Consider the following 23,604-nt stretch of genomic DNA (forward strand, 5'->3'; position numbering starts at 1 on the left):
GCTGGTGTCCTCCTCCACCCGGAACCCAAACGCCCGAAGGCAGGGACTGCCCGGGATGAGCCCTGGCATTGCAGAGCCTGACACAGCTGCACTTGAAGGACACCTGCGGGTGGCTGGGAACTGGGCGGGCCAGGCAGAAGCCAAGAGGGCAAACTGCAAACTGGGGTCTGCCTCACAAAGCCAGTGCCTCTGACCGCGTGACCGACCCCAGAGCGGTGCTGACCGGGGACCCGCTCTGGGGCTGGCACTGGGCCAGGAGGCTGGGTGTGGCCTTCATGTGGCCACTGCCCCACCCAACTCCCCACTGGGTTGAATGGCGTCCCCCCAAATCCCTGTCCAGAATTTCAGAACGTGGCCTTATGTGGAACAGGACCTTTGCAGATATAATGAAATGGCATGAGGTCTACCCTGGAGTGGGATGAGCCCTAAAGCCAACAACTGGTGTCTTTCCGGCCAGGACACACGAGAATGGCCCAGTGAGGACAGGCGGAGACGGGGACCAGCAGAGGCTGAAGGCTGGGAGAGATGGGCCTTCCTCCCTCACAGCCTCAGACGAGCCAACCTGGCCTTGATCTTGGACCTCAGGCCTCCAGAGCAAGGGAACAACACATTTCTGCTGTCTTAAAGGCACCAAGTTAGTGGGGTGAACAAGTCCCACTGCCCCACTGTCCATCAGCTCATGAACTGGTTTTCAGCCCCACTTTGCAGGGGGGCAGGAAGGACACCCCTCCCCCAGGTCCCCAGGAACACAAAGCACCGTCCGGTGGGCTCACCAAACCCTGAGGCCCCAGTCCCCCGACAGGACACGGGAGGCTGTCGTTCATATGGCTTTATTTCTGATCATCCGGCTGCGCCCCATGACCAGCCTGAACTCTGACTGATCAGCGGTCCTGACCCGCCCTGGGGAAGGGGAGGAATGACTTGCGCTCCGAACGCTCCCGCCAGCACATCCACTGGCTCACACACTCACATGCTGCGGGAGGATGCGCAGACTCCGGCCCCGCGTCCGCCCCAGAGGTGGCCAGGCACGCGGTAAATAGTCTCTGGAGGAGACGAGCCACCCAGTGGCGGCAGGGGGAGGAGGCAGAGGAGGACCTGCAGCCTCCATGCCTGCCCCTCTCCCAGGCCCCATCAGCTCAGCTGGGAGTCACGGCCCCAGGGAGCCCGTTCCCTCCAGTGAGCAGCGAGCCAGTCGGCTGCCTGCCCCCACAGGCCCCTCAGGACTGGAAGGTGGGCGAGACCTCTCTGGTGGCCGGAGGAGGCAGGTGCCAGGCCCGCCCGGGAGTCCCTCCTCCCGGACACTGGGCCCCAGCACTTACCACTTGACTGAGTATATTGCTAATGAATCGGTACACCTGGGTCTCCCTGAGGTCGGTCCCACCCCCCTCTCCCCTCCCCAGCGAGGGGCTCATGCCCCACAAGGTGCCTGGTTTGTGGGGCTCAGGCCCAGACCTGCCCCCACCGGGTTCTGGGAAGAGCTGCGCCCGCAGTCACTCCTCTCTTGACCCCCAACCTGGACATCCCTCCAGGGATGTGGGGGCACCCACTCCCCCCAAACACATCCTCCTCCTTACAGGTAAGGAAACTGAGGACCAGAGAAAGGAGCAGAGGGGCCACCTCTCCACCCTGGGGACTCTGCAGGCACCCATCCCGGGGACAGGCTGAGGGCGGAGCGTAGAGAGCCCGGGCAGGGAGGAGACAGCTGGGGGAGCGGCGGGCCCCACAGGGTGGCGTGGGGCAGAGGTGGCAAGAAGCAGGGTGAGCAGTGTGAGGGCCGGACTGGGAGGTGGGAGGCTGGAGGCAGGGAGGTTGCCGGGTCTTCAGGGCGGTCCCATCACAAGGCTGCCCTGAGCTGGCTGCCTCCTCCCGGCTGGGGTTTGGGCACAAGGCTTCCAAGGGAAGGGCTGGAACCCAGAGACCCAGAGGCGGAGGTGCTGTCTCCAGGCAGGAGGGAGGGGGTATCCGAGTCACTTGAGGGGTGGGGACGGTGTCAAGGTCAGACCACTCGGTCCGCGGCCAGCGTCACAGCCATGGGTCACGCCGTGGCTGCACTGGGCCTGTCCCCTCTTTTCCTTGAGTGGTTTGCACGCCCTGAGGGCCGTGGGGCCAACTCCGGGGCCAGGAGCTCGTCCATGCGCTTGTCCCCAAGTCCATGGCCTGGCCCCAGACCGCCACTGATGCTCCTCCAAGGGAGCTTGAGGGACAAAAATGAGAAAGCAGCCCCCAGATCCTTAAGAGCAACACAGAAAAGCTCTGTAATTCAGGGTTGCAGCCGCCCAGGGGGTGCGGCCCCGCCTCCTGCTGGCGCTGAGCGGGGAAGAGCGGGGAGGGCCGCGGCCAGAGGTCACTGTGTCTTGGCCTTCAGCAGTCTCTGAACACTTTTGTACAGGAGGTCGAAGTGCTGGGGGCAGCAGGAGGGCTCTGGTGAGGTCGGGGACAGTCCCACCCAAGGGCCGCCTGTGGGGTCTCCTGCAAGGACTGGCTGGCCAAGTGGACCCTCCCCGGGCGTCTCGCCTCCCCCAAGACCCACCTCCGCTCACCTGGACTGCCGTGTAGGCCATCCCGAGGTAGGCGCTGATGCAGACGGCCAGGAGCAGGTCGAAGATGGCTGGCTTGACCCTGCGGAGAGACGAGGTGGGGGGTGGGGGTGGCGGGGTCAGTCAATCAGCTGGCCCCCCACCCCGCTGTGCCCATGGAGCCAGCCCCTGGGCCAGACTCAGCCTCACCTGTAGGCGTTCATCACCTGTTTCAGCTGGTCGTAGAAGACAAACTCAGGGTCCCTGGAAGAGAGTGCTTTCTCAGTGGGCGCACCCAGCCAGGCTCCCTGGAGGTCCCACCAGCCCAGGAACACGGAGGTGCAGGGGGCACCCGTGTGTGTGTCTGCTCAAGGCTGACACTGTCCCTCAGAAAGAACAACGGTCCTTTACTCTGAAAAATGCCTTTCCTGTTGATTTTGGGGGCGTCAAATGTATTCTCTCAAAATGAAGTGTGGTAACTGGAAGTTTTACTGGTCTAGGAAGCATTTCTATAGAGGGAGAGTGACCACAGCCTAGAAATCAGAGACTCCAACTCCACAACTATGGGTCCACTCTGAGCCTCAGTTTCCTCTTCTGTTTAAAAGCTGGGTGTCTTCAGAGAGCCATGAGTTGGGAGACAGGTGGAGGGAGAGCCAGCGAGGGGCATGAAGCTGCCTGGGTGGGGGCCTCCTGCCTGTGGATGCCACAGACACCCACTCCACTCGGCCTGACTGGGGAGCCTGGGAGCATCAAACAAAAAAGACCAAACCCAGGGGGCCTGCAGTGAGGAAGAGCATCCCGAGGGCAGGAGGGGGCCTGGGGAAGGAGTCGCCTGAGGCCCAGAGCACAGATGGACCAGAGGGTGGGCGGGGGTACAGGGCTGCCAGACGCAACCCTGGACTGTGGTTCCACGGGGACTGCAGATAAAGAAGAAGCGTGCTTTCGGGGTAAGTACGTCCCGAACGCTGCCCGGGACAGACTTCTACTGTGACAATCCGCCGTCCACCTGGAACTCGGGTTGAACGGGGCCCCCGTAGCCCTCACTCATCGTGTTCCTTCTCGTTTCTCTCTGCTCAATCTGGGCCCGGCAGGGAGGCCAGAGGACCCGCGGGCTGGCGAGCAGGCCCAGGCGGGGCGCGTCCGGGCCTCACCGCTTGTCAGCCTTGATGTGGTGCTGCTTCACCTCCTTCAGGTAGCGGCTCAGGTAGTGCTCCAGCGTGCTGAGGAACGTGCCGTCCTTGTCCACCAGCTGCGCGGCCCGGGGCTGGTTGGTGAGCCAGTCCATCACCGAGTCCAGCTGCTCCTGCTGGATCTGCTGCGGGGACGCGGCCATGGTCTCGGGGCCCTGTCCTCGCGCGCCGCGCTGCCCCGCCCCGCCCCGCCCGGCCTGCCCGTTACCATCTGCTCCGTGAAGACCGGCATGTCCGGGGGGGTGCCCTGTGGAGAGAGGAGGGCACAGGCCTGAGCCCAGAGCCGCGGTGCCGGGGCGGGGGCGGGTGGGCGGGAGGTTGGGGGCAGGCTCACCTTCTCCGTCAGGTTGTAGATGACGCGGGTCAGGGCCTCTGCGATGAGCCTTGTGTTTCGGGTCAGGGTTTTAGAGTCAACCCGGGACCTTGGAGGGCAGATGTAAAACATACGTATTTGGAACCGGCATCGTCTATAACCACCAGAAACCAAGAATGATCACACATCTGGTGATAAAAACAAGGACAGGAGCCGCCCCCACCAGGGACGGGCGCCCCCGCCGCCGGGTGGTCTCCAGGCCAGGCCTCAACCTCCCTGGGGCTACTCTGCACCCCAGTCCTGAAGACACGACTCTGGGCCTGTTTCCTCCTCTGGAACTTGGGGGGGTCAGAGCGCCCTCCTCCACAGGCCGTCCAGGGCGGAGCTGACGGAACACCCTCGGGGGGGGGTACAGTATCCCGCCAAATTCACAGCCGCTTAGAACCTGGGCTGTGACCCGACTTGGAAGGAGGGTCGCTGCAGACCTGGTTAGTCATAAGGTCACAGCGGAGCAGGGGCCCTAAGTCCAATGGCTGGTGTCCTCATAAGCAGAGGGGAATGTGGACTCAGGCCAAGCACAGGGAGAGGCCACAAGCCAGGGACACCAAGGACTGCTGGCAACACACAGAACGTTGAGGAGGAGCTTCGAAGGCAACACACCCCGACCCGAGTGGGTATGAGGTGCAGGCTGCCCGGGGAGGCAGGGTGAGGGGGCGTCTGGCCCATTATCCCAGTCCCCTGCTTCCCCCAGCTCTTCTCTGCTCTTGGCTCCCTCTGCCGTGCAACAACCTTCTCCTGGTTCAGGCCCTTCAGTCTGGCACCACCTCCTCCAGGAAGCCTCCTGGATGCCTGCCCCGACAGCAGCCACCTTCTCACCACCCCTGCAGCGGACATGGGTCCAGTTCCTGGGCGTGGGCACAGGTGACAGGAGTTGCAGAGGCTCAGTCTCAGTGGAGGGCCGGGGTGGGTGGCGCTCACCGCACGTCCATGATGCTGCTGCGCTGGCCATCACGGTGGCTCTCCAGGTGGGACAGGGTGAAGGCAGGCAGCCGGCGGATGGCGAAGCGCTCGTGCTCCCAGGCCAGGATGTCCTCCGCCAGGTTGATCTTCTTGTGCACCATGGAAAACCGCACCTCCGGGAACTGGTGGGTAGCCACCTGCGAGGGGCACCGTCAGGGTCTGCCCGGTGACGGCCCCTCCAGTCTCTGCGGAGGTGGCCCCTCGTGCCTGGGGAGCCTCAAGTCCCTCCCTGAACCTCTGCTCTGGAACTCGGGGAGAACCCCGCCTGAGGCTCACGCGAGGCCCCAGGGTTGGCAAAGGTCCTGGTGACGTGTGATGGAGGGGCGGGTGTTCCAGCCGAGCCCCCTACTGTGAAAGGGGCCTGGCCAGGACATTACCGTCTCAAGCTCCCGCAGGAAGGCGTGTTGCAGCGTCCCCTCCCTGGGTGGCTTGGACACATGCAGGTGCAGGCTGTCCCCCCGGCCCACGGTGTCCAGGCAGAGGACGAAGGCCACGTTGTCCTGCAGCAGGCTGGAATCTGAGGGCAGCAAGGGCTGGGAAGCAGGACAGGAACCAGGCCCTGCCTCCCTGGGGCCCCCTCACCGCCAAGGCCTCACCTGTGTGGTCCAGGTTGTCTTCCAACCAGCGCTTGGTGCCCTGGTAGTTGAACTTTCCTCCTCCGGAAGCAAAGAATAGGAGGTTGTACCTGGTGCGGGAGAAGCAGGGCGTCAGCGCTGACAGGAGAGTCCAGGCCCCCGATAAGGAGGTGGTCTCCCCGACCCCGGCCCTGCTGACACTGGGGCATCCTGGGCACGGCGGAGTCTGGGCAGCATCCCTGGGTGCACCCATTCAAGGCCAAAAAAGCTCTCTACCTCCCAGTCATAACCACCACAATGTCCCCAGACATCACCCAGTGTCCCCTGGGGGCAGAGCCACCCCTTGAGTGAGAAGCATGGGTCCAGAGGCCTCCCTGAGCTCTTGAGACCAGGAGGGACGAGGTGGACTGATCAGGAAACAGACCCGGAAGATAAAAAGTGACAGAAGCCTGGTGGAGGGAAGCAGCTTGGTGGTGGAGCACATGCTTAGCATGCTCAAGGTCCTGGGTTCTACCCCCAGTACCTCCATTTAAAAAAAAAAGGGTGACAGGAACTCAGCACTGCCTCCTTGGAGCGGAACTGAAGCCATGGGCCAGAGATGCTGTGAAGGACCAGGTCCCTGTGCCCCACCCCCATCCACCCCACCAGGGCCACAGTGGTCCTTATAGGAGGAGACACACGAGGAAGAGACCACATGGGGGTGTAGCCAGGGAACTCTGTCACTGCTGGAAGCCAGCAGACGTTGAAGAGGCATGAAAGACCCTCCCCCAGAGACTCGGGAGGGGGTGTGGCCCTGCCAACACCTGAATCTCGCTTCCAGTTTCCAGGATGGGACGCCTGCTGTGTGTGTGGCTCGGTAGAGTCACTCCCGGGGAGATGTGCACCGTCACTGGGCCCCTGCCATCGGGCCAAGCAGACAAGCACCCCCGAGAGTGACCAGCTGGGTCCTGGGCTGAGATGGGGGTCTCCAGTTTAAGTGACCGTTTCCCGGGTGTCTGTTACTTGCAGCTGGAAGCACTCCCAGCCCAGCCTGGGACGTGGGATTCCAGAGGGTTGATCAGCCCTCAACCAACAGACAGGTGATTCCCAGGGTTGGCACCGCCTCCGGGCCGCAAGGCCCAAGCAGCGCCTGGCGTGAGCGAGCCTTGTACCCCGGGCCCCGGCGGCCGTGACTTACGCGGCATGGGTGCGCTTGTAGGTGTAGAGCCTGGAGAAGAGCCGGGCGAGTTCCAGCAGCACAGAGATGCCGCTCCCGTTGGAGTCCGCACCGTGCGACAGCCACTGCGGGCAGACAAGACGAGGCCGGCGCTCGCCACATCCACACGCAGCGCCTCCTGGGCCCCACCCGGCCCCGTCGCCCAGCACGCGGCTAGGACTGCTACCCCCGCGGCTCAGACCCCAGCCTGATGGCCCAGTGCCAGGGCACGCGGGTCCCCTCCCTCACGACTGCCCCGTGCCCCGGGGAAGCTCTGTGCACAGCCTGGAGCTGGGGCCGGCAGGTCACGCAGCCACCAGCCTCGACATCGGCCCTGGGACCCTGGTGCCCCTATGATGGGGGCTTCCCTACAGCCTCAGGCCACCCCCAACACATGAAAGACCCCGACATGTCTGAGGCCCACAGTCTAAGACAACGTTCCCGATGGAGCAACAATCAGTTTTTGGAGAAGAAAGTTGGGTTGTTCCCATGGCTTGGGGCCCTCCCACGGTCACAGTGGGTAAACTGACGTGTAATGGCCCTGAAGTTCACGGGGAAGTTCACAGGGAGGGGGCAATACCGTGCTCAGTGAGAGAAGTAGCTATGTGATGCCACGGATGTGAAACGTGCACAACAGGCCAGTCCAGACACAGAGAGGGGCTCCCGGCTGTCGGGCAGGGGTGAGTGGAGGGGGTGGGGTTTATTTTGGGGGTGATGGAATAAATGTTACAGAAGTAGACAGTGGTTATGTCTACGCAACTTGGTGAATGTACTACGAGATGCTAAACTGCATGATTTAAAAGGATGAATTTTGTCATGGGAATTATGTCTAAAAAAATTTAAGAAAATTTCAGAAAGGCCCCGTGGGGTGGATGATGAGCAGGAGAGAACATGGTTCCAGGCTGACAGTCCAGGGCCGAGCTCTGCACCCTGGCTGGTCCCAGCACCCCCGAGGACGGCATGGCCAGGCTCCGGCCAGGCCGCAGGCCCGCCCACGCCACTCTGGTTCAGCTGGCCGTTGGTTCTCTGGCGTGAACCTCCCTGTCCCGGGGACTCAGGGAGCACAGCCCGGAGGAGACTGGACACAAGAGCTCGCACTGGGGGCCTGAGGCCACATGCCGGGAAGGCTGCTCCCCAGGCCAGCTCCCACCACCCCGCTGACGAGGTTCCTGTCCCTGCACCGTCTTTGCAAACACGGGGTCTGCAGGGGCACCCACTCTTCTCCTGGAGCCTGGGGTCTTGGACGGAGGCACCTGTGTGACACCCCAGCTAGAGCCCAGGGCTGTGTCATGAGCCCCCAGGGACCGCCTCTCACTCCCGCTGTCATGTCTCGTTTGGGGGAGTGAAGCTGCAGGATGACACCCACCCCGCGGGGTATCCACAGGGACCCAAGAGAGGATGCAGAGCTGCGTCTGCCCCGGACAGGGGAGGGCACACGTACCGGGGCCACCCCGAAGGCGTCGTAGTGGGCCACAATGACGATGGTGGGCAGGTCCTCTCCACCCAGCCCAGTCAGCCGCCCCTGCAGACACACAGGTGTAAAGGGCCACCAGCCAGACAGTGGGCTGCCCGCCCCCACCTGACAGCAGCGCCCTTGCTTTTGCCGGCTCCACTGTGGACATGTGCGGACAAGTGGGCGGGACTGCATGCTAATAAAACTTTATTTACAGAGACCAGCGGAGGCCAGACTTGGCTCAGGGCTGCAGTGCCAACCAGGCTTTTCCACCCAGGAACCAGACCCACCCTTCAAAGGCTGAGCTCTGCTGCCAGGAGAAAGGGCGCGGTCAGAGGAGTGCAGAACAGCCCCGCAGGGTCCAGGTCCGGCGCCCTGGCCAGGGTCCTCACACGGCAGGCTGAGCTGAGGTCTGGGAGCCCCCTTCCCACGTGCCCTGCTGGGCACTCACCTCCACGCTGGTGATGAGCCAGTCACTCACGGCCTTGCTCTGGACCCCGCTGGTGACCATCTGGAAGCCGTTGGCGGTGGCGGTGTGTAGCAGCACTGAGGACAGGGAAGGGAGGGTCAGCCCAAGCCTGCGGTTCCTGGCCCAGAGCCGCATCCTTGCTGCCCCTACACCCTAGGTCCTAGGAGTGCGGTCTGAGCAAAAGCATAACTGAACACACGGACTGGACACGGGGAAGAACTCGGGGGTAAAGGATGAGAGCTGGTGGAGTGGTCACCCCGCCTGCACGCAGGCTGCTGAGGGGTGTGTGGGCGGCCCTCTCGTTCTAAAATCACAGAGGCGCACACAAGACCTCTGGCCCGGCCTCCCAAGGATCAATTCAGCCACGACCTCAGAACAGAAGTTTCCCGCCTGGTGGTCCACGACGCTCCAGCCCAGCCCCGAAAGCAGACACGGCTTGCTCAGTGTGAGCGAGTAGCCCACCGGGGGTGTCATCTTCTCACGCCTGTGAGCTTATCCTGTCTCAAGCCCTCCCGTTCTTTACACGTTTAAAACCACAATCGTAAGGGGCGTGGAAGAGGTCACCCCTGGGGGGAAGCTGGGAGTAGGGCGCCCCTCAGGAAGTGTGCTGTCTTTGCGACTTCTATAGCTTAAGGTGTTCCAAAACAAAGGTGCTATTGCTAAGCATGGTGACTGAGATTTATGATTTTATATTTTGCTTCTTCCACTAACCGAGGTGAAATAAACTTTCCCACGCCACTAAAAGTTCTACCCTGATGTCATTTTGAGGGCTGCATAATATTCCACTGGGTAGCTGATTCTACTCACCTTCTACTCTAACTAGAAATCTAGGTCTTTCCAAAAACTCATTCTCCTGTTGCCACAGTGCAGGTGGCTGTCCTCCAGACTTGAATCTAGCCCAGGGGTTGGCAAACTTTTCCTGTAAAGGGCCAGTTGGTATTTCCAGCTCTGTGGGCCAGATGGTCTGTCACAGCCACTCAACTCTGCTGTTGCAGCATGAAAGTCCCTGTAAACCACATGTAAACGTTGGCTGTGTGCCAGTAAAACTTCATTTACGTGAAGAGGCAGCTGCAGGCCATGGTTTGCCAACCCCCAGTCCAGCATCCACAGCTAATAACCTGGCCAGGAAACATGAACCTTCATTTACAGCTCAAATACATGTGGACATACTGTTTCCCCAAGGCACTGGTCCGAGTTCACCCCTCGGAACCCATTGCTTGGACACACTTGCCTGCCCCCCTGCTCCCGTGGGCTCTGAGGACTCATTTCCTCTTCCTGAACCCACTGTTTGAGCCTCTCAGCCCATTCCTTTGGCTACTTTCGCCAGCTCACTCTGACAGCGGCCCACTCCCCACCACTCCTGAGACGGGTCAAACTACAGAGCTCCTGGCCCCCAAGCCCACTGCGGCGTCCCCCAGCCCACAGGTAGGGGGAACCGTGTTATCCCAGAGTGTCGCTGACCCACCCTGACCTATGTAAGCAAGCCAGTGACAAGTGACACCAAGAATTTACTTGGGAGGAAGAAGGGACACAGAAAACCACACAGATGCCTGTACATTCCCCAAACCATCCAGAGGCTGGAGATGGGAAATATGTCCCTCCAAATCAGCAGGTCTCCAGCACGGGAAAGGGTGGTGGGCGGGGCTGGGGCTGAAACACACAGCTGTGACATGGCAGCTGTGGGGTGCCTGGTGCCTCCACCACGAATGAAGAGGGACTGATGCCACACCCTCCCGCTGAGGCATGTTCCCAAATCTGCACAGAGTGGCCTTGGTGGATCGGGAGCCCCTGGGTTGCCCCCCGCCCCTGCAGCCCGAGCCCACCTTCGGCGGCCGAGGCGGAGCCCTGGGAGGCAGACGCGGCCTGCGTCTGCTCATAGATGGAGAGCAGGGCGTCATCCTCCACGGCGAAGTACACAGGAACAATGGTCTCCATGGCCAGCATCTCGGGCTCAATCTCCATGAATTGCTGTGAGAAAGACACACATTCAGGGGACTTCTGGCTTGGGAGAGGGGGACCCCAGACGTGGACGCAGGGATGGGCGAGGCCTGGTGATGCTCATGGTTCCGGTGGGGAGGAAGCAGGTTGGGAGAACAGGCTGTGTGGAGGGCTGGCTGGGGTCAGATCCCACGCCCACTGGCCATCACATCCTCAGTGGTACGTGGGTGCTGGTAGGGACCTGCAGAGACAGTGGGCGTGAACCCCCCTGCACTGAGGGGCCTCCCTGGCCCCACACCCCTGCTCATCTGCAAGAGCACCTCCACCCACAGTGCCCTGTGGGGCCCTACCAGATCCCATAAGTTCAAAGCAGCTCTCTCCCGCTCGGCACTGCTGATAGGGGGCTGGGTCCTCCTCTGCGGGCGTCCTGGACACTGGGCTGTGGAGCAGCCTCCCTGCCCCACCCACTCAACGCCAGGGACCACCCAGCGTGACAACCACAGATGTCCCCAGACAACGCTCAGGGAGGGGCTCAGGGAGGGGCAGCGACTTGCCCAAGGTCCCAGAGCCCACCCCAAACCCAGGCGGCGTGGCGGGGCGGGGCTCACCCGGATGACGTCCTGGGGCACGGCAGCCATGGCCCGGGGCAGGATGATGACCACGGCGCCGGCCGACTGGCGCAGGGCCCGCTGGTAGCGCTCGTAGGAGAAGTCCAGCAGCCGCATGAGCACGCAGCGGCGGCTCAGCACGTCCGCGTCGATGGTGCGCGCCTCCGTGTTGAGCACCGCGTTCCGCGTGCCTGCGGGGGAGGGGCTCCCTCAGAGGGGCGCGGGGACCCTGGCCACCCAACCCAAACCCTGGTGACTTGCGGGGCCTTCGGAGAACCCAATGAAAACTAAGACCCTTCTCCCTGGACCACCCCCCCACTCCTAGTCAGGGCTCCACCTGCTGCCTCTGCGCTGGCACCGCCCCCCACGCTCAGCCCTGCTCCCCGCAACCCCGGCAGAAAGCAGCACTGCCCTGCCCACCAGGCGCGGGCGCCGGCTGTGCCCAGCTAGCGTGGCTCCCGTGACTCCTGAGATCCACGGGACGTGGCATGCCCTCCTCCCAGCCCGCAGGAGAGGCCAGGCTCCCCGCAGACCACCTGCCAAGGAAGGAACATCAGCAGGAGCCCCGGGAAGGGAGCCCAGGTGGCCCTGCTCCCCCGACGCGGCCCCACGGGCCCCCAGTGCCCTGCACGCAGGGCCCCGCAGGTGCCAGCTGACCAAACTCAACCCCCGGGGCCTCGTGCCCAGACTGTCGAGACCCCTGTACAGCCAGCAGCATCCACTCCAGGGCGAGTCAGCAAGCAGGGGTCTCAGTGCCAGCAGAGGGAGCCCCCAGGCTGCAAGACTGCCCCGGGTCCCCATGGCCCTGGGAAAACCCAAACTCCTCCCCTGGCTGACCTGAGCTGGTGGTCTCCGTCCTGCCCCATCAGGGCAGGGCCCCTCCTCTCCACCGCTCCAACCCCGCCTTGTCCATTTCCCTGGAACCCCAGCACCACCCAGTGTTTCCTTGCTATATACACCCTAACTAGACTGGGGTGCCGGGGTAGCGACCTCACTCACTGAGGGAGAAATCGAGCATCACCCAGAAATCCCTGGTCCAGTGGGCTCTGACGCACACCAGCCAGGACATGGTGAATGGACACCTGGTCTCCCGTGTGGGGGCCAGATGTGGCCCTCAGGGGCTCCAGTTTGAGACCCACGCAGTAAAGTAACAGCACAGAGACACGGGTCTGCTTCCCCGTGGAAGTGAGCCTGCTGCCTGAAGGTCGAGGCTGCAGGCAAAGTAACGCCTGTGTCCTCAGAGATGAGGCTTGGGGCCAGGAGCAAGGTCCCCATCTCTGCTTTCCAGGAACGTGTCTCCGGGACAAGGGCCGCTTCCTACAGCTCATCCCGAGGGTGGGTCGGAGGAGGGGACCAGCAGGACACAGAGGGACTGCACACCACATGGGAATGGGCAGGCGGTCTCAGGGACCAGTGATCACAGAGCGCAGGTGGCCGTGTGCCCCAGGCTGGGGGCTCCATGCCTCTGTCCACCCCTCCGGCCTCTCCTCTGCTTTAGGGCCACCATGGGAGGGCGGTAAAGACCTTCAGGAGCCCTTGAAGCTCCAGGAATGCGGGGCAGGCCCCTCCCCAGCTCCACCTGTCCCACTGCAGCCTCCCAGGGGCTCACAGCCTCTCAGGTGTCACCTTGGGGTGGGGATACAGAGGGACACACAGCCTACTGTGACCCCACTTTCCAGAGGGAGGGGGTGAGGCCAGAGAAGGGAAGGAGTGGGTGAGAGCCAACTTCCTCCAAACCCTGAACACCCCAAGGGCAGAGACTGTCTTTGCTGGAGTGAGTGAGGCTGAAGCTGGCGCAGCCTCGATCACCCCTGTGTGGGGACGGGCCCTGGACACCTGGATAGAAGTCGCTGGTTCCTGCAATGGGGCCAGACCTGAACAGGCATTGCAAACTTCTCTATCGAGGGCCCAGGGCCAATCCTCCCCTATTGCGGGTGGCACTTGTACTTTGCAGCAGGAAGCACCGACGGCGGGCGTGACCATGTGTAGATACAACTTTATTTACAACAAGGATGGAGAGCCGGGCCAGGGGAGGGAGCCCTGGAAGCCTGCCCAGCCAGATGCCTATGTCCCTGACTCCCAGGGCCCTGTGTCAGCGGGTACAAGAACGGACGCAAGGGGGGTCGCTGACCACAGCACAGGCACCAGCAGGCACTGTGAAAGCAGGGGGCCACCCTGGAAGGGCCAGAGTCCACCTGGGGGGGAGGTCACACCCCAGCTCAAAGAACACAGCCTCTCCTTCCCAGCAGTCCGCCCCTCTGGGTTTCTCAACAGGAGCGACAGGAAGTTGGGAAAGGAGACCCAGAGCAAGGGTTGCACCAGGAGGCGGGAGCCTAGGGCATGTGTGACACTGGGGACACGGGATGCTGCAATCGGCAATGACCCAGCAGACCAGCTGTCAAAGGCTGTTCCCTTCCTGTGGCCTCCGGGGGACAAGCATCACCCCAGACCCTCTAGGGGCCTCCCCTCAACACGAACCACCCTCCCCAGTGCTGAGTACCTCCCCAGGCAGCAGTGGGCGCCTCCTGTCCCCGCCAATGGGGGACACCACCTGGTGTGACCAGATTGGGGTGTAGACGCCCACCCAGGCCCCTGTGCTCACACCCAAGCCCAGGAGGTGTCTGGGTTTCTCACCAAGAGTGACAAAGACAGGGCCGGGAAGGAGGGCGTGTACTGGGGTGAGGGGGGGGGGGGGTCAGAAAAAGGAATAGGAAAGAATCCAGGATCTGGGCAAAGGACTCATGGAAAGAGGAAAGGAGAGCTGAGAGGAAGGAGGAGAGGAGGGTGGAGGGCAGGGAAAAAGGAGAGGGGCTGCCTGGGGACCTGCAGGGAGGTCAACGAGGAGGCGGCTCTGCCATCAGGGGCTGGTCTGAAGCCCCTGTTTGGAGCAAGGGTGGGGGTGGGGTGGGGGCGGGGGGCACATCTGCAAGCAGGCTAGTGCGGAGCAGGCAGTGGGGGACCCAGGGCCTGCGGGGCTACAGCCGCCCAGGGGGCGGGAGCCGTGCTGGGAGGGGCAGCAGAACAGAGGAGCGACCGAGTGAGGGAAGGACTCGCGACTCCATCTGGAGTTCTAGGATGCGGGCCTCCCGGATGGCGGAATCCCCTAGACCAGGATGGCAGCCGCTGGTCACACATGGCTATTGGAGCGTATTACAATTAAATGCCAAACTTCGGTCAAGACCCCGTTTCTCTGTTTCATGAGTCACATCTCAAGGGGCCACACATGACTGGTCGAGACCCTCTCCCCAGGAAGATGCCCACAACGTCAAGAAGTGCCCGAGCTCCTGGCCTCCCACCCCACCGGCAGGGGCCTGGGCAAAGCCATCACTACAGGGACGGCGAGTGCCTCCCTCTCAGCACTGCTGACATTTGTGGCCTGGTCCTTCTCTGCAGGGGGTCGTCCTGGGCTCTGGGGACGCGCCCGTGTGCCCTGCCCCCACCCCACTGCATGCCAGGAGCCCCCAGGCGTGACAACCTCTAAGTCATCACTCGGTGATCCCTGGGTTGACAACCGTGGCACGAAACAGAAACAACGACGTAACTCCGGGGTGAGGAGGAATCCGAGGGGCAGTCGGGACACGTCGGGACACGCCTCTAAAAACTGGGTCTCTGCAAGGGCCTGGCAGTGGCGGGGGGTCCCAGGGGCTCAGGCCAGGCAAGTCCAAGAAAGCCAGGGCTGAGCAGTGAGGGGACCAGGAGGACTGCAGAGGGGGCTCCCTCATGGGGAGGGCAGCCTTGACTTGCTGGAACTGAGGCAGCAGGCTGGAAGGTAAACCAGAGGCCAGAAGATTCTGGAACACCGAATACAGCAAGGTGGGGAAAAGAAAAGGGAATTTAGAATGACTTGTGCACTGGGGTCAGGACAGACAAGAAAGCAGGCCTAGGGGGTCTGAAATCCCGGGGAGAAGGAGTGGGGGGTGGGGTGGCAGGGCTTCCAAGAAGCCTGCGGAGGGGTGTACACACCAAAGGACGGAACAACACATGGGGTCCAAGGAATTTCAAGAGCCAAAGACTGGGGAATTAGCTAAGGCATTCTGAGGAATTTGGCTCAGGGTGCAGAGCCTGGGGAGGGATGGTCCTTGTTATGGGGCCCACTGACCAGATTTCTGCAGCCCTGAGTGGGGGCAGATGTGAGTACTGGACAAAGAACACCGGGGTGCCCAGGGCCATGGAGGGTTGGGCCACTCGGCCTGGCAGAATTGAGCTGGGAGGCTCCACTTCAAACCAAGTAGGCCAAAGGTTGGAACTTTGTTCCAGCTGGGAATCGAAGAGAGAGGGGACCCAAGAGTCCAGGAGCAAGGGGAGCTTGGCCTGAGGAGTGGGAGGGAAGTCTGCGTTCTGGAGCATGAAGCCCTTGTCAGGGAGGAGGCCAGGGGGCCGTGGGAGCCAGCGCGGCAGGTCCCTGGGGCACCGAGCAGAGAGCTGGGGGCCTAATGTCAGTCCAGGTATCCAGGCTCAGACATGCCTGGGGCTTGAAAGGGTCTTGCGGCCCAAGTGAGGTCCGCGGGCTGGACTCCTGCTGGACAGGTAGGAGTGGTGGGTCCTGGGGCCCGGGGAGCAGAGACCGAACCACGGGAGAAGGGCAGCCCGCCGGGGTAGGCCGGGGCTCCGGGGAGGGAGGGGCAAGGCTGAGCGGAAGGTCAGGTGAGGGGAGGCCAGGAGCCCAGGGAGAAAACCAGGCCCCGGGGGGAGGCCAGGGGCCCGGGTCCACGCACCGTAGGGCTGCCCCTGCAGGTCGTACTGCTGCATGCGGTAGACGGTGAACTCGTGCGCCGCGTCGGCGGCGGGCAGCGGTGGCGCCACGAGCAGCAGCACCGCGGGCAGGAAGACGATGAAGCCAAGCGGAAGGCACGACGCCTTCAGCATGTTCTCCAGCACCTCGCCCGCTTCCTCCAGCATCCTGGCCGGCGGCTGGGCCGCGCGGGGCGGCAGCGGAGACGGGACGGCGGCGGGGACGGCGGGGACGGCGGCGGCAGCGGCTCCCGCGGACTCACCTCGGCATGGGTAGGCGCCGGGGTCCTGCGGGCGCCGCGTTGGGCAGCCCGCGCCCGCTCCGGGGTCCTGCGGGCACCGCCGAGGGCCGCCCGCCCGCCGTGCTGCCTGCTGGGAGTTGTAGTCTCCCCGCGCGCGCGCCGAGCCACCTGGAAGTTGTAGGTTCATTGTTACTTCTTGATGGACTAAGCTGTATTGGACCATTTGGCTCAAACCACTGAAGAGTCACATAAACTCCAAGTCGGAGACTACGGGGACTTGAAAAAACTATTAGCCGCAGAACTTACTGAAACTCTTCTCGGGGGGAGAAGGGGGGAGGGGAGAGATGGGGAGCAGAACGTGACCTTGTAACCCGGAAGACACTTGGGAATGAGGAAGCGAGGGGCCGACCTGGTTCGCTGGTCTCCTGGGAATTGTAGTCTCATTTGGCTAGCGCAAAGGGTCACGGGAGCTGAAGTCTTCCTGGCAGAAGTTGGGGGAGGGAGGCGGATAGCACTTAAAAGTCCCAAGGGACGTACATGTTAAACTCCGTGAGAGCAAAGACTTGTGTCTGCTTTGTGCACTGGTGTATTCCCCAGAACCTAACACAAGGCCTGGCACACAGTGGGTGGCTTATACAATTTTTGGATAAATGAATGAAAAAGGAATAAAGAAATCATGATAGGTTCCTAAACGGATGTCTCAATGGATTGTGGGACTTGTAGTCTGGAGCTTGGAGTTGTGCCGGAGCTGGTGATACAATTATTTATATTTATGCTTATTTATATTGGGGACCTACTCGTAGTAAAAAATTATTCGTTGTTCAACAGAAATTCAAATTGTACTGGGTGTCTCCAATTTATATTTTCTAATCTGCTCCCCCTAAGAACCCAACTGTTTCAGGGCCGGGGCTTTAAGGGGCATCACTAACTCACACCCTCCATACAGATGGAAAGACTGAGACCACAGGGTGCAGAGCACAATGGCCCTGGCCCCAAGCTCTGATTCCATTGCCTAAAGAATTGGGGCAAGTGGGAGTTGGCAGATGTTCTGATTAAAAGCATAGGTTCAAGTTCCAGCTCCTCCTCTTCCCAGCTGTGTGATCCTGGGAAAGTCGCCTCACCTCTCTGAGCCTCAGTTTCCTCAGCTGTGAAATATGATGATAAATAATCAAACACTCTTCCTCAATCAGATAATCCACGTGAAGTAACCTGGGAAGAAAGAGGCACACCTGAGGTGCTCAATAAGTGTTGGTATTATAAGAACGCACCAGGGGGAGGGTAGAGCTCAGTGGTAGAGTGCATGCTTAGCATGCATGAGGTCTTGAGTTCAATCCCCAGTACCTCCATTTAAAAAAAAAGAAAAGCACCAAGAAAAAAAAGTGCGCACCAAGCTTGTGCAATCTCAGAGACAGTGCCTCTGCTGTTTAGAGGAACACTCCCCACAGCTCCCACCTCCTCAGCTTTCTGCATGGCTGACTCCTTACTGAAATGATGCTGGGCACTTCTTCTTTTGATGTTTGTCACCCCCACCAGATGGTGATCTTTATGTGGGCAGGCACCAGGTTGTTTGTAGCTGGAACCCCAGTACCCAGAATAGAGCCTGACACACAATGGTTAAGTGAATGAGTGAGCCAGCCCATCCCTCGCAGCTGTGTCCCCTGCTTCCCGCCGTCCCCAGGCCTCTCCAGGGAGGTCCTGGGCACGAGGAGTCAGGAGTGGCCTGGCAGGGCAGGGAGTGGGAGAAGAACGCATTCTGGCCCGTGATCTTCATCATCAACCCCCATTCTTCCAGGCCAGGTTATGAACAGGCAGGACACACACACATTCACCCTGAGACAGACCTAGAAAGGGGCCTGAATTTGGCTCAGATAATGAGACTTAGACCTTCGGGCTGCACATGCCACCTCCTCTCCTGAGCCTTGGTTTTTCTGTCTGTAAAATGGGGAGGTTCAGGGGGTGGGAGTATAGCTCAATGGGAAAGCACCTGCTTAGTATGCATGAGGTCCTGGGTTCAATCCCCAGTACCTCCATTAGAAAAAAAAATATTTTTAATGGGGAGGTTCAACTAGTCCCATTTTGTGGAGATGAAACCTTGGGCAACCCAAAATGAAAGGAAACATTCGCTCTGAGTTTTCCAAGGAGGGAAAGGACTGGTATTCATTCATTCATTCATTCATTCATTCATCAAAAAGGCAGTAACAAGCAGGGATCAAGAAGTCAACCATCTGGGCTTGTATCCCAGCTCTGCCTCTTTCCAGCTGTGTGACTTTGTGGCAGTTACCTAACCTCTCTGGGCCTCAGTTTCGCCATCTGTTAAAATGGAGTTAATGATGATATCCGCCTCCTGGAGGTTTTGCAAGGATTAAATGAGTTAATACAAAGGTGATTAGAATACCACTGAGTGATATACAAGACTTTGTTGTTATTATTCATTTACAAACATACACATTTGGGGGTTGGGGGTATAGCTCAATGGTAAAACACATGCCTGGAATGCACAAGGTCCTGGGTTCAATCCCTAGTTCCTCCATCAAGGGACAGACAAATTAGTAAATTAAAAAAAATACATATCATAGTTTGAAGGCCTTCATATTCCTTGTCTTATCAACATCCCACAAGAACAGGGGATATCAATATCCTAATTTTACAGATGATGAAACTGAAGCCCGTGGTGCTTCCCCTGCAGAGCTGGGGAACAGTAATGGGAGACAGACACCTGGGCCACCTAAGAGCAGAAGTCAGGATTCTGGGGATGGTTCCCCCACAGCCAGGGAGGAGGGCAGGGGTGGGGAATAAGGAGGGAAAGAGGTTTCCGAGGCTCAGTGGAAGGCAGGCTGCTGCGTTCGGTTCTCCCAGAGCTCCAGGCCATGGGGCACCTACTGTCTGCTGGGCCCTGTGCTGGGTGCCGGGGACACCACAGTGACCCTGACTTGGTTGCTATCTCCACCCTCATGGAGCTCAAAGTCCAGGGGAGAGGATACGTGTGTGGCCAGAGGCAGCCAGAGCTATGATGGGGATGCACAGGCAGCTGCGGGAGCCTGGAAGAGGGCTGGGGGGGGGGAGAAATCAGGGAGACTTCCTGGAGGAGGTGATGCTAAAGCTGCGACCCAAAGGATGAGCAGGGCTTGTGCCGGTCAGGCTACTCGAGTGGAAACAAAAAAGACAAGTGCAAAGGCTCCAGAGGAGGGTGCAAGAAATAGTCCAGCTCAGTCAAAGCAAAGTGTGACACCCCACAAGGCAGAGGGGAACCTGGGCAGGCCCAGGATGCAGGCTGAGAGCTTCAAGGTAGCTCAGGCTCCATGCACCCCAAATTCCACCAAGGCCCCACCCTGCCTGCTGCTGTCCCAGATAAACACGTGGACCAGGAATCAGGGAAGTGTGCGAAGTAGCCCAGCTTCTGGCGCACTTGATACAGGCTTGGAGCTTTTTCCAGCCCTGTCTGTCCAGCAGAACCTTCCGTGATGACGGCGATGTTCTAGGTCTGCACCACCCCCCACAGGAGCCACAGGCCACGTGTCCCACGGAGCACTTGAAATGTAGCTAGTGCGGCCCAGGGTTACAGGCTGAGTGGTGTCTCCCCACAAATTCATACCTGGGACTCCTAATCCCGGGGCCTCAGAATAGGGCCTTATTTGGAACTAGGATTTTTACAGGTGAATTTAATTAGGTCACACTGGAATAGGGTGGCACTAATCCAACAGGACTGGTGTCCTTATAAAAAGGGAAAATTTGGACACGGACATGCACGCAGGGAGAGCCCATGTGAAGATGGAGGCAGAGATCAGAGCAATGCATCAACAAACCAAGAGATGCCAAAGTTTGCCAGCAAACCACCAGAATCTAGGAGACAGCCCCCCAGCAGTCTACCCCGTGGCCTCGGAAGGAACCAACCCTGCAAGCACCTGACCTCAGACTTCCAGTCTCCAGAACAACGAGAGGATAAATTTCTCTCATTCAAGCCCCCCCCCCGCCTCCCCCGGCTGTGACCCTTTGTTACAGCAGCTCCAAGGAATACACTGAGAAACAGAAGTTTTATATTTCTTTTTAATTAATTTTAAGTAGCCACATGTGGCTAATGGCTGCTTTATTGAACAGCACAGAAGATGGTTTCCCATCGCCGCATCCCCTAACCTGCAGGGGAGAAATGGAGGCTCAGAACAGAGCTGTCCCATCCAGGGTGGCAGACAGGATGCTGCCCCAGGAACTTGGCAAGATGGAGACAGAAAGACCTGCAGGCACTGCCTTGGCTGGGAGGATGGAGAGGAAGAACTGTCTTCCCGCCGACGTAGCTGTGTGCAGGGGGTGCATCTCTGCTATCCCATACTGTTGCCGCCACTCCCATGGACTGTTTAAATGCGAACAAAATCCAAGTTCAGTTTTTCAGTAGCACTGGATGCTTATCAAGGGCTCAGTAGCCACGTGGGGTTCCCAGGCTGGGCAGCACAGATGTAAAACATTTCCACCATCGCCAAATGTCTTGTCAGACACATGGACACGACGCACTGTGGCAAAAGCACTGAGCATGCACTGACAGCCTCCTCTGGTGTGTTCCGTATGCTATCAGCCCATTTTAAAGATGGGGAAGGTCAAGGCTGTTAGTGCTAAAGGGAACTCTATAGAGGAGTGGGTGAGAGTCCCTGGGGCTGAGAGGGCTAGGCTAGTCCCCTCTGCTGACCCCCAGGCTGTGTCCTCAAAGATGCAGAGGCCATAGGTGGGGGAAGGAGGCCACCCAGGACCCAAGATGAGAGACAGGACAGGGAAAGGGGAAGTGAGCGAGAAGGGGAGGGTGTCAATGTCACTGGGCGCCCCGCCCTCACTTTCCCGGCAGCCTGGAAACTCTCACACACACCTTCAACAGAGTGGATCAGTCACACACACGTGTGCACATGCTCAAGAGGCCTGCCACATGCCAGGATGTCTGTGCACACGCAGACACACTGGCACAAGCTTACAGGCACAACTTGTCCTGCCCTCAGCCTCTCCTTCTCTCACCCATACTCCATCAGTGCCCTCACAACCACACCCCCCCAGCACAGACTCACGGTCCTCCCCTGCCCCAGCACAGCTCCAGCTGACCCACAGCCCTCACGCCATCACCCTGATGCACACGTGAATAGGGGGAGGCTGAGACACCTCGTCCCACCTTTGAACTTCGGTGTTGCTCGGGCATCCACCCCGCAGTTCCCCCCTCACAGCCTGGGAGCCCCACTGAGGCCCAGAGAGGGACTGGTGCTTCCCCAGAACCACACGGCGGGGTGGGTGGGGGCAGCGCACACAGCAAACCCATTCGTCCCCATCCCAAGGCGATCTCTGTTCCAATGAGCAGTTGCCTCCTGCTCCAACAAGACTTTGGGAAGCCCACTGGGCATCAGCAGCCCCAGGAGGCTTCGAGGAGAACCACCGCTCGTCCCCCCACTGCCCTGTTCCTTCCTCTCCCTGTGGCCCGCCTGCCGCATCCCTGCGTGCTCCCCAAGCAGCGGCGGAGGGCCTGCGTGGGCATGCCCTGGATGTCTGGACCAGCGCCCCAGCCATGGGCTCAGACGCTCCGCACACTGGAGATGCTGGACAGGGGCTCCCGCATCCGGAAGCTGTGTGACCGCGAGCCCCGAAAGCTGTCCCTCGGCCTCAACGAACTGTCCGTGGTGGAGGCCCCGGAGTGGGCCTCGGCGGCCCGGGCCAGGCAGTCCCCGGGCCCTCGCAGGCCCAGCCGGAGACATGCGCAGCAGAGGAAGCCCAGCACTGCCCGGCACACCTCCCGGCTGCGGAAGGAGTAAATGAGCGGGTTGACGGCAGAGTTGAGCACAGCCAGCGTCAGGATCCAGTCCATGCCCCGCAGGTACTCCTGCGCCCAGACGTTGGAGCCAAAGATGTCGGCCAGCAGCAGGCCGAAGAGGGGGCCCCAGCACACCACGAAGGCCACCAGGATCATGAGCACCGTCTTGAGCAGCCGGCGGGCCTTGCGGCGGGCCGGGGAGCGCGGGGCCTTCTGCCCGTTGGCCCGCACCACCCGGAAGATGGCCCCGTAGAGCAGCATGATGGTGGCCAGGATGCAGGCGAAGACGACCACGCAGAAGAGGATGTAGCCCTTGGAGTAGAGCGGCAGCAGGCTGGAGCAGTGCTGGAAGGCGCACACGCAGTTCCAGCCGAGCAGGGGCAGCAGGCCCAGCAGTGCGGCCAGCAGCCAGCAGAGCCCGATGAAGCTGCACACGCGGCCGGTCTTGGTGGCCCCGCTCTCGGCCACCGGCCGCACCATGGTGGCGAAGCGCTCGCCGGCCGTGAAGAGTAGGCTGAAGGTGGAGGCGGCCAGCGCCATGAAGAGGAGGCCCTCGCGCAGGAACCACTGGGCGGGCGCCAGGCGGAAGGTGTGCGCCCCCGACAGCAGGACGTTGGCCAGGTACGCGGCGCCCGTGAGCAGGTCGCTGAGCGTGATGTTGACCAGGCAGTAGTAGACCCAGCGCCGGGAGCGCATGCGGCTCACGATGGCCACCAGCACCAGCAGGTTCTCCAGCACCACCAGGCAGCTCACGGCCACGAAGAGCCCGCGCAGCAGCCCCAGGCCGCCGTCGTCCGGCCCGGCGCGGCCCGCCAGCCGGCCCGAGTGGTTGTAGTGCAGCACGAGGAGCCGGCTGTGGCCGCCGGCCGCCAGCTCCTGGCAGGACTCGGGGGCCGCGGCCGGGGCCCCCGTGGCGTTCATGGCGGTCCCCGGGGCAGACTGAGGCCCGGGGCGGCTCGCCCCAGGCAGGGTGGAGCCACTCGCCTGCCCGCTCTTGGTTTCCTGTTATTTGAAATTTCCTGTTATGTTCAAGGTACCCCCCGGGTGGGGGTGAGGCCGGCACGGGGAGGGGCACCCGTCCCAACGGTCGGCTGCCACCGGCTCCTGGAGGGCGCTGCGGCGCACCCCGCACTGGCGGCGCGACCCCGTCTCTGCCCCCTTCCGGTCCTCGAAAGCCCACTGCGGGTGGGGCCCCCGAGAGAAGGGGAAGCAGGCTCCCCGTGGACATCTCCCCCGCCCCCACGAGCTACGACCCGCGGTTCCATCACTGGCTCCCCGACTGCTCCCAGCCCGCCTGGCAAGCAGCAGGTGATTAATAAGTGTGTGGCAAGTGACCGCGCACACGGGAGCACCACCAGCTCCCCCGCCGATGGTGCAGATGCGCCCTGTTTTACGCTCACGCCAGGGCCAGGACCAACGGCTCCACGGAGCGGGAACCCGAGGCCTGGAGAGGCGACACCGGGCCCCGCGGAAGAACACACAGCTGGGAGGGGGGCGCCCCACCTGCGGCCACGCTCCGCCGGGTGTCCGGGCCGCGACCCTCCTCATCCGGGTTTTCCGTTGCGTCTCCTGCCGCTGAGC

At 61.2% G+C, this 23,604-nt stretch overlaps 2 protein-coding genes across 3 annotated transcripts; both read right to left on the reverse strand.

Annotated features, from left to right (window-relative positions):
• Positions 1–814: 814 nt before the first annotated feature.
• On the reverse strand, positions 815–16,617 carry NCLN (nicalin). 2 transcript variants are annotated; one of them, XM_072948010.1, is made up of 15 exons: positions 15,993–16,617; positions 11,278–11,468; positions 10,555–10,699; positions 8,714–8,808; positions 8,251–8,331; positions 6,792–6,895; positions 5,636–5,724; positions 5,417–5,556; positions 4,998–5,176; positions 4,041–4,128; positions 3,915–3,953; positions 3,668–3,831; positions 2,727–2,780; positions 2,541–2,619; positions 815–2,401 (listed from the first exon to the last, which is right to left on the reverse strand). In XM_072948010.1, the coding sequence occupies exons 1-15, from the start codon at positions 16,471–16,473 to the stop codon at positions 2,345–2,347; spliced, it is 1,986 nt and encodes a 661-aa protein (XP_072804111.1). In that variant the 5' UTR covers positions 16,474–16,617; the 3' UTR covers positions 815–2,344. The 2 variants fall into 2 exon arrangements, with proteins under 2 accessions (XP_072804111.1, XP_072804112.1); XM_072948011.1 differs by having other exon boundaries at positions 3,668–3,828; positions 15,993–16,310.
• Positions 16,618–21,653: 5,036 nt separating this feature from the next.
• Positions 21,654–23,010, reverse strand: S1PR4 (sphingosine-1-phosphate receptor 4). The gene has a single exon (XM_015241170.3). The coding sequence runs from the start codon at positions 22,942–22,944 to the stop codon at positions 21,787–21,789; it is 1,158 nt and encodes a 385-aa protein (XP_015096656.2). The 5' UTR covers positions 22,945–23,010; the 3' UTR covers positions 21,654–21,786.
• Between the last annotated feature and the right edge of the window lie 594 nt (positions 23,011–23,604).

The sequence above is a fragment of the Vicugna pacos genome, chromosome 22, assembly GCF_048564905.1.
Source record: "Vicugna pacos chromosome 22, VicPac4, whole genome shotgun sequence".
NCBI classification, from domain to species: Eukaryota; Metazoa; Chordata; class Mammalia; order Artiodactyla; family Camelidae; genus Vicugna; species Vicugna pacos.